Source organism: Pelophylax lessonae (assembly GCF_965119305.1).
Source record: "Pelophylax lessonae genome assembly, chromosome: 1".
In the NCBI taxonomy this organism is placed as follows: domain Eukaryota; kingdom Metazoa; phylum Chordata; class Amphibia; order Anura; family Ranidae; genus Pelophylax; species Pelophylax lessonae.
The window spans coordinates 181,616,622-181,629,376 of record NC_138768.1 but is presented as its reverse complement, the minus strand read 5'-3'; the positions used below and the strand labels follow the sequence as shown (position 1 = coordinate 181,629,376).

Below are 12,755 nucleotides of genomic sequence, written 5' to 3'. Positions count from 1 at the left end.
GGGGAACACTATGTGAGAAGGAAGGGAAACCGGGGGTCTTACCATCCCTAGGAGGGGCCCATGGTCACCCCAAAAGGCCACCAGTGGAAGGGGGGACACTACTCACCATATCAAGAACCAGGCGGGCAACACTCCAGACAGAACCCCTCGCCATCAAAATGAGGGACTGTTGTCCAGGAAAAAAGCTATGGCTCAGGCCGAGACCCGGTCGTATGCGACCTCGTGAGGCATTTACCTCGCAGGCCAGCCCCCATCCAGTGGGGCTAGGTCGCAGCCGACCTAGCGTGGAGCTGAGGTCTGCGTGCGCTTGCTGGCCAGACTGGGGGAACCACTGGATCTAGATTATCCAACCCGTCACCCAGTCCGGCAGTGGATTGTAGATCTCACAGGAAAAAACAAGGAGAAGAAAATTCTATGTAAAAAAATTTGCCAGGATCAGCGATCCCAGCAAGGAACACCCGACATCCTTACACCGGAGTAGGCAGGAAAAAAAAAACTGAGTAACTATAGCAGGGAGAGGGAGTATACCCCCTAGGACTGCCCATAGGCATAGCCGGATTATTTTTTTCTGCCTAGTGTCCTACTCCTGTAGGGGGGCAGTATAACCCAATGTTTATGAAGATCAGGAGCTATGTCCGTCAATGAATGAAAGAGAAAAACGAGACTTTACAATCACTTAACCTTTACCATGGGTTTTACAAAATAGTTACACTCCGCTATCTGGCTCTTATTGCATCCCTTTTTTGATGGAGAACTTAAGCAAAACTCAAGCAAAAACAGTGAAAATGGTACCAGAATGTTCACACTGAATGGTATGTGGTACGCACACAGGGCCAGCCCTACCATGGGTCCCGGTGGGACCATGGGACCCAGACGGCACTTAGAGAGGGGCGGCCCCCGGCCGCCTCTTCTCTTCTTCGGCTATTGTTAAAAAAAAAAAAAAAGGTCGGCGGCCGGCCTGACATGCACACTGCGCATGCGCTGCTGCTCGGGGAAGCCCGTAAACGTTCGACGATTTCCGGGAATAGCCGAACATGTATGAGCTTTCCCGAGCGGCGGCGGCGCATGCGCAGGGACGTGTTGGCGCCCGGGCGGCGCCATTTTTAAATCCTAAAGCGCCTTTAGAAACAGGTAAGTGAGACTGCTCCACAGCCACACTACCTGCCATTATGCGGGGCTGCAGGCATACTACAGAAGATGCAGTGCTGCGGGCATGGTACATGCCCGCAGCACTGCACCTTTTGTAGTATGCCCGCAGCCCCGCATTCTCTTGTACCATGCCCGCAGACCCGCATTCTCCTCTACCATGCCCGCAGACCCGCATTCTCCTCTACCATGCCCGCAGCACTGCATTTTCTTGCACCATGCCCGCAGGTCCGCATTCTCCTCTACCATGCCCGCAGACCCGCATTCTCCTCTACCATGCCTGCAGCACTGCATTCTCTTGCACCATGCCCGCAGGTCCGCATTCTCCTCTACCATGCCCGCAGACCCGCATTCTCCTCTACCATGCCTGCAGCACTGCATTCTCTTGCACCATGCCCGCAGACCCGCATTCTCCTCTACCATGCTCGCAGACCCGCATTCTCCTCTACCATGCCCGCAGCACTGCATTCTCTTGCACCATGCCCGCAGACCCGCATTCTCCTCTACCATGCCCGCAGACCCGCATTCTCCTCTACCATGCCCGCAGCACTGCATTCTCTTGCAGCATGCCCGCAGCCCCGCATTCTCCTGCACCATGCCTGCATTCTCATGCACCATGCCCACAGCCCCGCATTCTCCTGTAACATGCCCACAGCCCCGCATTCTCCTGTACTATGCCCGCAGCCCTGCATTCTCCTGTACCATGCCCGCAGCCCTGCATTCTCCTGTACCATGCCCGCAGCCCTGCATTCTCCTGTACCATGCCTACAGCCCTGCATTCTTCTGTATTATGCCCGCAGCACTGCATTCTCCTGTACCATGCCCGTAGCACTGCATTCACCTATACCATGCCCGCAGCCCTGCAGGACACTGTGGCAATATAGACAGTAGAAAGCCTGGTGCGTCACCCCTCAGACTGCTTTCATAGTCCTATAGAATGTGGGGGCCTCTTGGAGGGCGTGAATCTTTTTTTTTTTTTTTTTGCGGGGGGGGGGGGGGGGGGCAGCATTTAATTCTCAGACCCAGGCAGCACAATGTCTTGGGCCAGCCCTGTACGCACAGAACTGAAATGTTTTGTAAGGACTCATCCTTCAAAGCTCAACTTGAACTTAAAGTGATACTAAACACACTGTTTAATTTACATTGTCCCTTCTTCTTTATGTGGATGAGGATACTAATTATTTTAATAAAAAAAATGTCTAAGTACCTTTTTCCTATGTGATAAACAGCTGTCACATGACCCAGATCTATCCCAGACTGTCTGCAGGGAAACATAAGCAAGAGGAGCCTCTAGTCCTCTGCTGCTGGTCACATGTTAATAATAATAAAAAAAAAAATCAGACTTTGGGATACAGAGTAAAAATAAATTAACAACGATAAACTGTTTTAAATTGTCATACAATTGTTTAATATTTAATATATTTTGAATCAAATCTTTATGCCCCTCGAGCTTCTGTCTCAGAATAGGAGGGAGGAGAAGCGTCTATCAATCTTCATGTAATATCCCGCCCCCCATTGTGTTTAGCTGGTTAGTGGACATGGAGGAGAAGGGGAGGGGCTGTCATTTACCACTGTGTATACGCCTACATGTGTGACTCTATAGTTACATGGGCTGCTAAGATGTGATAGGGAGAAAATGTTCAGTTTTCTGTGCGTTTCTATGCTGAGCATGTGCAAAGCTGCCAACACTGCTCTGCAAAATCCCTAGCTGAACTGGGGACAAAGACAGAAGGTGGAGACAGAGAGCAGCAGGATCAACCAGATTTGTTGCAGAATAAAGAAAATGAATCCCAGAGAGACTGAGTGAGTATGAACAGCATGTAACAGAATTTATGATAGTTTTTTTTTATGATGTAGGTTTAGTGGCATGTTTAAAGATTTAAAGTTCATATTTGGATAGCATGTAAGAAAGTTAGAACATCTCTCTTTAAATATCATGCCCCCTACATTGAGGAGATTTTTCCTTAAATCCTGTTCTTTTTGATGGCTGCCACTCAAACAAGAAACAAGCAATCTTCTTAGGGACACAGCATTAAAAACAAAATACTTTTATTACTATCTCAATCAATTTTGGGGAGATTTCCCCTCACTTCCATTCTGACACGTCAAAAAATACAATTTAAAAAGTGATTAATATTCCAAATAGGGTCACTGATAGCACAAATATACACATAAACATGAGTTATACCAAAAACAAAGGCTGGTACACATAGGATATATTACAAAAGTCCTTATTTATTGTTTAAACCTTTCACAAGCAAGGTAAATCACAGTCTCTGCACTAGGACAATTACTGAATTGTTTTTAATTTTTAATGTAACAAAATTGAAGTATATGTATGTACATTTAAACTGTGTTTTCAACTATTTTTCTATGTTATATATTGTAATTCTGATGCATAATTTGAGAACCATGATGATGACACATACAGTTTAAGGCTGAATGGTACTTTAAGATGCACCAGGTGTTTCAGTTAGCAATGTGCAACACTTAGCAATGAGAATCTTTTCTCTTGGTCGTTCCCCCATCTCTACAATAAGCCCTGATTGGGTGACGAGCGTCACAGGGCATTTCTAGAGCGGGGACTGTCACTGCGTTCTTTATGGATGGTTTAAAGTGTTACTAAACTCACAACAGTAAAATCAGTCTGTAAATGCATTAAAGCATGCTTATTATACTCATTGTGGAACCCAAGGGGTTAAACTAGTGCAATGTGTAAAAACTGGATTTTTGTCTCACTGTAAAATCCTTTTCTCTGATGTCCATTGCTGGACACAGCTCCATATAGTCTATAGCCCTTGGTTATGCTGCTCTCCATAACTTGACTACGCCCCTAGGGCAGTCCTAGGGGGTATACCTCCCACTTCTTGCTATAGGACTTCAGTTTGTAACAAGCAGTGTCAGAAGAATACATAACCCAACTCAACAGGGGGGTGGGTGCTCTGACCGTCAATGAACATCAAAGAAAAAGATTTTACGGTAAGACAAAAATCCAGTTCTCTTTAGTTCATTGATGGACACAGCTCCATACCTTCTTTAACCCTTGAAGCATCCCAAAGCAGTGTCAACATGAGGGGTGGGAAAAACACAGCAATGAACATAATTCCCAAAAAAGCTAAACATGGCCAACCAGGTAAACCAGGAGTTCAACCAGGAACAACTGAGGCTCACCAACCAGAAAGAATACACCCTCAAGAGGCAGAAACAGCAGCCTGCAAAACTTTGCGCCCGAACGCAGCATCTGCAGTGGCGAGTACATCCACCTTGTAAAACTTTGTGAATGTATGCACAGACATCCATGTGGCCGCCTTGCACACCTGAACCACTGACGCCTGTAGGCCCCGGAGGCACTAAGCACCCTTGTAGAATGCGCCTTAACAGTGAAAGGAGGAGCCTGACCCTTAATGGAATAGGCCTGCATCACTAATAGTTAACAGTGTAGAAATCACCAAATCCAACAACCCTCTATCCTTCATTACCTGGCTTTCAATAGCCAGGCCGTTAAAGCCCGCGACCGTAAAGCAGGATGGAAGATTGGCCCTTGAGACAAAAGATCTTCTCTGAGAGGGAGTCTCCAAGGAACATGGGCTACCAGCCTCACAAGGCCTGAATACCAAGACCGGCGAGGCCAGTCTGGAGCCACCAGAATGACTGGAATCCCTTCTGCCTCGACTGTGCAGAAGCCTCGGCAGAAGCTGTAGTGAAGGAAAAGTGTAAATCAGACGATACTGACCCCAAGGGGCCAACAAAGCGTCAGCAGCGGTGGCCAAAGGATCCCGAGACCTTGCCACAAACCTCAGAACCTCCCGGTTCAGACGAGAGGCCAACAGGTCCACATCCACAGTCCCCCACCAGAGACACAGTTGTTGAATCAATTCCAGGTGAAGTGACATTTAGCCCGGAATCAGGGCCTGCAGACTGAGGTAGTCTGCCTGCCAATTTTACACCCCTGGAATGTGCACAGTAGAGAGGGCTGGAACATTTCGTTCTGCCCACCTTAGAATGCCCACTACTTCTCTAGCCACTAAGGCACTTTTGGTGCCCCCTTGATGATTGATATATGCCACAGCCATTGCACAGTGCGACTGAATTCTTACCCCTGCAGACGATCCATCCACAGGGACAGGCAAAGCATGATCGCCCGAATCTCCAGGATATTGATCAGCAGGCTGGACTCCTCCTTAGTCCAAAGCGCTTGAGCCAAATCTGTGCTCAAGACCCCTCCCCACCCAGACAGGCTGGCGTCCGTGGTAACCACTGTCCAGTACAGGGGGAGAAAGGACTTCCCTTGTCGAAGCTCCGGGGAACTGAGCCACCAAAGGAAGAATCCCCTCCTACCCCGGGTTTTCAGGATCAGATTGTCCAGAGACTCCCATTTGGCAAGAATTTCATTTTCATAAAACACTTCCATTTCATCTTGGTGCGGTCAAACTTTCTCTGTTGATTATAGGAAAAGGGGAACACCTTAGTCAGCTTGGATGGTCTACGGATGCCAAATTGCAATGGTGCAACCGATGCAGCATCAGCTGTGTCCTCCAATTTTAAAGTTTCCCGCACTGATACGAGTGCCTCCACAAGTGCCTTTTCATGCGTGGTCATAGTGGAAGAGGAACCATCCTCACTGTCAGAGCACTCAGGGTGTGTGGACGCAGACCCAGTGGGTTAACTCGCGTCCGCGGCGGCGGCCAAATCCTCCTCAGGCTCTGAGAAGGCAGAGGATACAGGTGAAGGGGGATGGGCGCTTCTTGCTAGGCTGTTTTTTTAAAGGCCATATCAACCTTTGACACAAGTGACTGTAGGACCGGCATCATGGCCGCCAGGTTAGACTAAGACCTAGAGGGTCCCGCAGCTTCTGAGAGTGGGTCAGGCGGCTATACCTGCTCCAGTCACTCCATGGTTAATCCGGAGGCCACCCTTAATATGCAAGAAATTGTCACAAAAAAAACCTCCTCACACTGCTACTGCTGTGGTACTGCAAGTCCCAGCGCACAAGCGGCGCTGCTATGGCAGAAGAGTGATCTGTATACCCACAGGGACTCACCACCACCTACTCAGAGCAAGATACAGAGCGCCAAGCTGCATGCCATGCTGCAATCAGAAAGGAAGAGGAAGCGCTGTCACTCTAGAGGCCCACCGCCGCATCACCGCTTAATAAGCTACAAGAAAATGGCTGCCGAATGGACTTCAATGGGAAACTCTAAAAACATGGCAGCTGGACTACACAAACATGGCCGCCCATCCACAACAAAATGGCGGTGCCACGCAGTGCGGCACCCAGGATCCTAGACTGGCCCGTGAGGTACCTGTAGTCCACCAGGGGGGCTTCAAAGGGACCACCACGCAGCCATTCGCCGCATTTAAATGTGAGCCGCTAGTGGCACGCTTCTGAGGGGGTAACCATGAGGGACGGACGAACACAGAAGGGGCCTACCAACCCCAGGGAAAGGCCCACGTCCACCCCAATATCTCCCCATAGGAGAGGGGGGACACTACTCATCACAATTAGGAACCGAGTGGGAACCACTTCTGGCAGTCCACCATGCCATCTTTGAATGGAGGTGCTGCGGGCCAGAGGTACGCTGCGACTTTGGCCGTGATCAATGTCGTGACCAGGGCTAGACGTCCTCGCGAGGTGTTTCACCCGCCGGCCAGCCCCCGTACAGTGTCACAGCCAACCTAGCGCGGAGCTAACAGTTGGGGTGAGCTCGCTGCCCAGATTGGGAAGACCGTAAGGATCTAGGATATCAAGTGCGTCGCCCAGTCTGGCAGTTGATTGTAGTTCTCACAGGAACAGGACATAACGGAGAAAAAATTCCCTGTCAAAAAGAAAAATGCTAGGACCAGAGATTTCAGCAGGGAACCAGGTCCTTACTCCTGACTAGGCAGAAAAACTGAAGTCCTGTAGCAGGAAGTGGGAGGTATACCCCCCTAGGACTGCCCTAGGGGCGTAGTTAAGTTTGGTTTCCACCTAGTCCTATTCCTATGGAGAGCAGCATAACCAAGGGTCAAATAAGATATGGAGCTGTGTCCATCAATGAATGAAAGAGAAAAGGCTGTTTTTATCCTGTCTTCTCTGATCCTCCCCTTTTCCACAGTCCCCAGTCCATCTCCTGATAGAACAGAGCCTTGGGGGGCACTCTGCACAAGCTTAGTTTGGTGTGTACTGCTGGAGAGTTTTTTTTGGGGAGGTTGCATGTGATCAGCCCTGTCCAGACAAAGTCAGGGGTCATGCAGCCACATAGGACAATCAGAGGAGAATGAAAACTCCTCCCACAAGCTTTAACCAGTAACTGATGGAAGTCAAAAGACTGCTATATACTGCTGATGTGAAAAAGTATTTAGCAATTTATATTTACTAAATTAATTGCATTTCCATGTTCTGTGTACTGTGGGAGACCAGTTATAGTGAATGCAGGGTCTTGGGTTTAGTAGCACTTTAACCAATAAACAAGACCTTTTGTGATATATCCAGTGTGCAGTGGCTTTCCTCTGTTTCTGGCTAATAAATGGCTCAGCTTGCCTCTGGCACCAAGGGTTCACATGCCAATGGAGAAGAGCTGTTTGGAGTGCATATTATTTCAGTTTGAAGCTATCCAAACAAGAATTATAGTGTTTACATAAAGGATTATTACAAAATAGGAAATCTATGACTAAATATTTGTAACCCCAATTCAAAATGTATTAGTACTTATACAGAAGTTAAAGAACAAAGTTGCCAACAGAAAAATATATGCCACTAATACTTTTTTGTCAATCTTGCTTACTTGGATTTTTGTCCTGGTCCATGCCTTGCTCATGTGCCTCTTGCCATTCCCAGCATGTCTCACAATAGGCTCGGATCTGCTCTAAGAGGTGTAAAACCCGGATCTCTCTCCGCCCTCTTTTGTCATCAGGTTGGGAATGAATGATATTGTGAAGAGCGGCGCTAGCACGAGCTCTGGCCTCTTTACTTCCCCGGGAGTTCCCCAACAGAACGGAATCCTTATCATTCCCATGAAGTAATTGGATGAGAAGAGGAAGACATCCAGATTGGCGCATAGCTATGCAGCTGTCCTGGGAACTTGACATGGCTAGTAGTGTACGGGACATATCATCCTTATCATGAGTACCCAGCATAGAAAGAAGAGAATATACCATCTCCACCTGTAATGAGATATTTATATTGTATGAATATATAAGGTTCCCATAAGACAAGTATTATAAAGCTTTCAGATAAACAGAATGTTCCCATATTGTGTCATCCCTTGTTCCAAGTTGGGGTTGAAGGGCTTTATATATAGTGGGTATGTGCGTTTGTAAAATGTACCAGGTCTACAAGATAAGACAAACTTACCGTTCGTAACCAGGCCAGATGTGGTCATGACATGAATACCATCATCTTGGCTGATATATTGATCAGAAAAACTGTATTTTTGTAAGAACTTATCGTAAAATACTTTTCTCTGAAGTTCATCGACAGACACAGCTCCTTATCTTCATGACTCATAGGGTTATGCTCCTACTTCTAGGAATAGGCACTAGGGGGAAAAAACTTAACCACACCTATGGGGGCTGTCCCTGCAGGCATAACCCCTCAGACTCTGCTATCATCAGTTTAGTTGCAAGCAGTGTTTAAAAGACAAAAAACCCGATACCTTAGAAGTAGAGGGGCAGGTGCTGCGTCTGTCGATTAACTTCAGAGAAAAGGATTTTACAGTAAGTTCTTACAAAAAAATTGATTTTTGTAAGATCTTACCGTAAAATCCTTTTCTCTTAAGCTCATTGACAGACGTAGTCCTCCTTGATTAATATCAACTCGGGTTATACTGCCCTCTACAGGAGTAGGACTAGACAGGAAAGAAAACGTTCTGGCCACACCTTAGGGGCAGTCCCAGAGGGTATATCCTCTCACTTCCTGCTACAGGATATCAGTTATGTCACAAAGCAGTGTCAGAGAATTTAACCCAACCCAACTCAAAAACAGAGGGGCGGGTACTACGTCTGTCAATGAGCTTAAGAGAAAAGGATTTTACGGTAAGATCTTACAAAAATCCATTTTTCTCTGTCGCTCATTGACAGACGTAGTCCTCCTTGATTAATATCAACTCGGGACGTCCCAAAGCAGTGCCAAAAATGAGGGGTGGGATAACAGAAATCAAAATCCAGAAGGCCCAACCAGAGCCAACCAAAAGCATCAAGGACTCATCGAGCAAAAAGATGAGACCTAAGTGAAAAAACCCAACAAACCCTCGAGGTAGACCAACGGTCTCCTCAAATTGCGGCCTGCAAAACCTTGCGGCCAAATGAGGCATCCGACGATGCCATCACATCAACTTTATAAAATTTTGTAAAGGTATGAACCGACGATCAAGTAATCGCCTTGAAAATCTGGACCCCTGACGCCTGATGGTGGAAGGCCCAGGAAACACTAAGCGCCCGAATAGAGAGTGCTTTAAACAGGGAACGGGGGATCCCGCCCCTTAATAGAATAAGCCTGTACCACCGTCTGTCTGATCCATCTAGACATGGTCGCGGCAGAAACAGGCAGCCCCTTTCTAGGGTCATCCGTGATCACGAAAAGTGAATCCGTTTTAGGAAACGAGTTCGTAGTAGTCAAGTGTACCCTGATTGTCCGAACCACATCCAAGGAGTGTAATGCAAACTCCTACGGATGGCTAGGCTTAGGACACAGGGAAGGTAACACAATATTCTCATTCAGATGAAACTCTGAAACCACTTTAGGAAGGAAGGATGAATCCGGACGAAGAACCACCTTATCCCTATGAACCACCAGATATGGGGAACAACAAGATAATGCGGCCGGCTCTGACACCCTGCGTGTAAGAAGTAATGGCCACCAAGAAGGCCGCCTTCTGGGATAATGTAAGCAAGAGAATCTCCCTGATATTTTCAAAGGGAGGTTTCTGAAAGACCGACAACACCAAATTAAGATCCCAGGGTGGTAAGGGCGCGCGCACTGGCGGAGCCAAGTGCCGAACCCCCTGGATGAAATTCCGCACCAAGGAATGAGTAGCCAGAGCCTTCTGGAAGAAGATTGCTAACGCTGAAACCTGACCCTTGATAGTGCTCAAGGATAGTTTCTGCTCAACCCCCTTTTGCAGAAAAGCCAAAATTCGGGTCACCGAATAGGTACGTGGGGGAAAACCCAACGATTCACACCACGCAATATAAGCCTTCCATGTGCGACAATAGACCTTGCTGGAAGTCGCTTTCCTTGCTTTAATTAGAGTAGGAATAACTGAAGCTGACAATCCTCTGTCCTTCAGTACCTGGGTCTCAATGGCCAGGCTGTTAAAGCCAGCGACTGTAAAGCACGATGGAAGATCGGTCCTTGAGACCGCAGATCCTCCCTGAGAAGAAGTCTCCAAGGAGCGTCCGCGACTAGTCTGCCCAAGTCGGCGTACCCGGCTTGACGAGGCCAGCCCGGAATTACCAGGATAACTGGAGTTCCCTCCACCTCTATCCTGCGGAGAAATCTCAGCAGTAACTTGAGAGGGGGGAAGACATACAGTAGCTGATACTGCCCCTACGGGGCGCTCAGCGCGTCTGCTGCGTCCGCTAGAGGATCGCGGGCGCGAGCCCTGTTGAGCCGACATGCCAACAGATCCATATCCGGGGTGCCCCAATGAAGGGACAGCCGGTGAAATACCTCTGGATGAAGAGACTATTCCTCTTGATCCAGAATCTGACGGCTGAGATAATCTGCCTGTCCACCCCCGGGATGAATATTGCGGAGAGAGCTGGAACAACTGTTCCGCCCAATAAAGAATGTTGGCCACTTCTATGGCCGCCAGGGCACTCTTGGTGCCCCTTGGTGATTGATATAAGTCATGACTGTGGCATAGTCCGATTGGATCCGAACCGGGCTGCCCTGGAGCTGCTCGGTCCAGTAAATCGGACAAAGTCTGATCGCTCTCAGTTCCAACACATTTATCGGTACCCTGGAATTTATCAGAAGAAATTACTTCCCCTGGCTGAGCATCGGAGACCGAAGCCACCAGACCAGAGCCTCCCTGGTCCGCTCGCTCAATCTGATCCGATTGTCCAGGGAATCCGATTCCATTTGAGAAGAATCTCCTCTTGGAGAATTCGGATATGAGACTGGGCAAACGGTACTGCCTCTAAAGAGGCGACCATCAGTCCCAGCCAGTTGACGGACAGCAACATCCGAATCATTGACTGAATCTTTTGGAGTTTCTCCGCATGGTGAAACACTCTTGCCAAGGATGTATCCAAAATTAGGCCCAGATAGTTCAGTGTCCTGGTGGGAACCAGCCTGTGAAGATGGGGATATGAAGATAGGCATCCTAAATGTCTATGGACGCCAGGAGATCCCCCTGATGCAGGGAGGCCACCACTGTTCGGATGGACTCCATCTCTCCCAAGACCAGAATTGGACGCACCTAGCCCTTTTTCCTGGGCATTGTGAACAGGTTCGACTAGAACCCCTGAAACTGTCCAAGGAATGGGAACTACCACTCCCTGTTGCATCGAGCTGTCCCCCGCAAAGCTTTTTAAGCGACCCGGGGATTTCGAATATTGGAAGGGAAGAATCGCACGGGTGGAAGTGATCGAAACTCGATCTTGTATCCCGACCGTATGACCTCGCGAACCCCTCTATCCGGGATTCTGGAAAGCCATGGATCCGGAAACCGTTGAAGACGTCCCCCCACCCTAGAGATGGGTGGGGACCCATTCTGTCAATCCAACGGGATCACAGTGGCTTTATTTAGTCTGGAAATCGGTGAGTCCACTATTGGTGGTACCGTCCATCTTATAATGAGGGATACCTCAAACTGATAGCGCCTGCAATGCGTTTGGAAATAGCAGGGGTTCGTTTTCGGACGACCCCATTTGGGCAAGGGAAACCCTTCGCGATTTTGGTAGGCTTGCTAGTACCAAAAAAAGGAATATCAGTCTCAGCTACCTCTGCCGGTGTAATCTCAAGATTTAAGGTTTCCCGGCCAGGCACAACTAGTGCCTCCACCAACGCTTCTTGTGCTATGGCGGAGGCAGAAGCGTCCTCCTCACTGTCTGAGGAGACCGTACCTGAGACAACAACCCCCGAAAAGGGGCTGCAATGACCAGTTCAGAATCCGTATCTGAAGTATCAGATGAAATAGGGGTAGGCGGGGGTCGCTTTTCTTGACCCCCGTCCCTGACAGGCTACCTCCACCCGGGATACCAAAGACTCCAAAACAGCTGATAATGCATCATCACAAGTGGGGTACTGGAGGGTCCTGCGGCCACCTCGAGGGGATCAGGTGGGGATACATGTGTGGCAGGGTTCATGATTAACAAGACACTTGCCAGCAAACACAAAAAAATTAATTGCAAGAAAAAACATCTTTTTTTTTTTTTTTACTTAGTCCCCCAGCGCAATAGCGCCCCTCAGTGTACCTGCTTGGACCCCTCAGAGAGAGAGAGAGAGAGAGACCCCACGGCTCACCTGATGCACAGAAGTTTCTTATCAACCTGCTTCCAGCACTGTCTGTTACAGACAGGAAGTCTTTGGCTTGCTTTCCCGGGCCGAGGAGGCGGCTCCGCCCCTTTACACGCCTTCCGGCGCCTCCCAATTACTCCTCGAGGTGTTTGGTCACCTCAAACAT

At 48.5% G+C, this 12,755-nt stretch overlaps 1 protein-coding gene across 2 annotated transcripts in view; it reads right to left on the bottom strand.

The window, feature by feature from the left end:
• The window catches only part of APC (APC regulator of WNT signaling pathway), a 283,126-nt gene that overhangs the window by 31,214 nt on the left and 239,157 nt on the right, over positions 1-12,755 (bottom strand). For both annotated transcript variants that reach the window (XM_082244064.1, XM_082244063.1), the window contains exon 11: positions 7,911-8,289. In XM_082244064.1, coding sequence (XP_082100190.1) covers positions 7,911-8,289 — 379 coding nt within the window. The remainder of the gene's footprint in view (positions 1-7,910; positions 8,290-12,755) is intronic.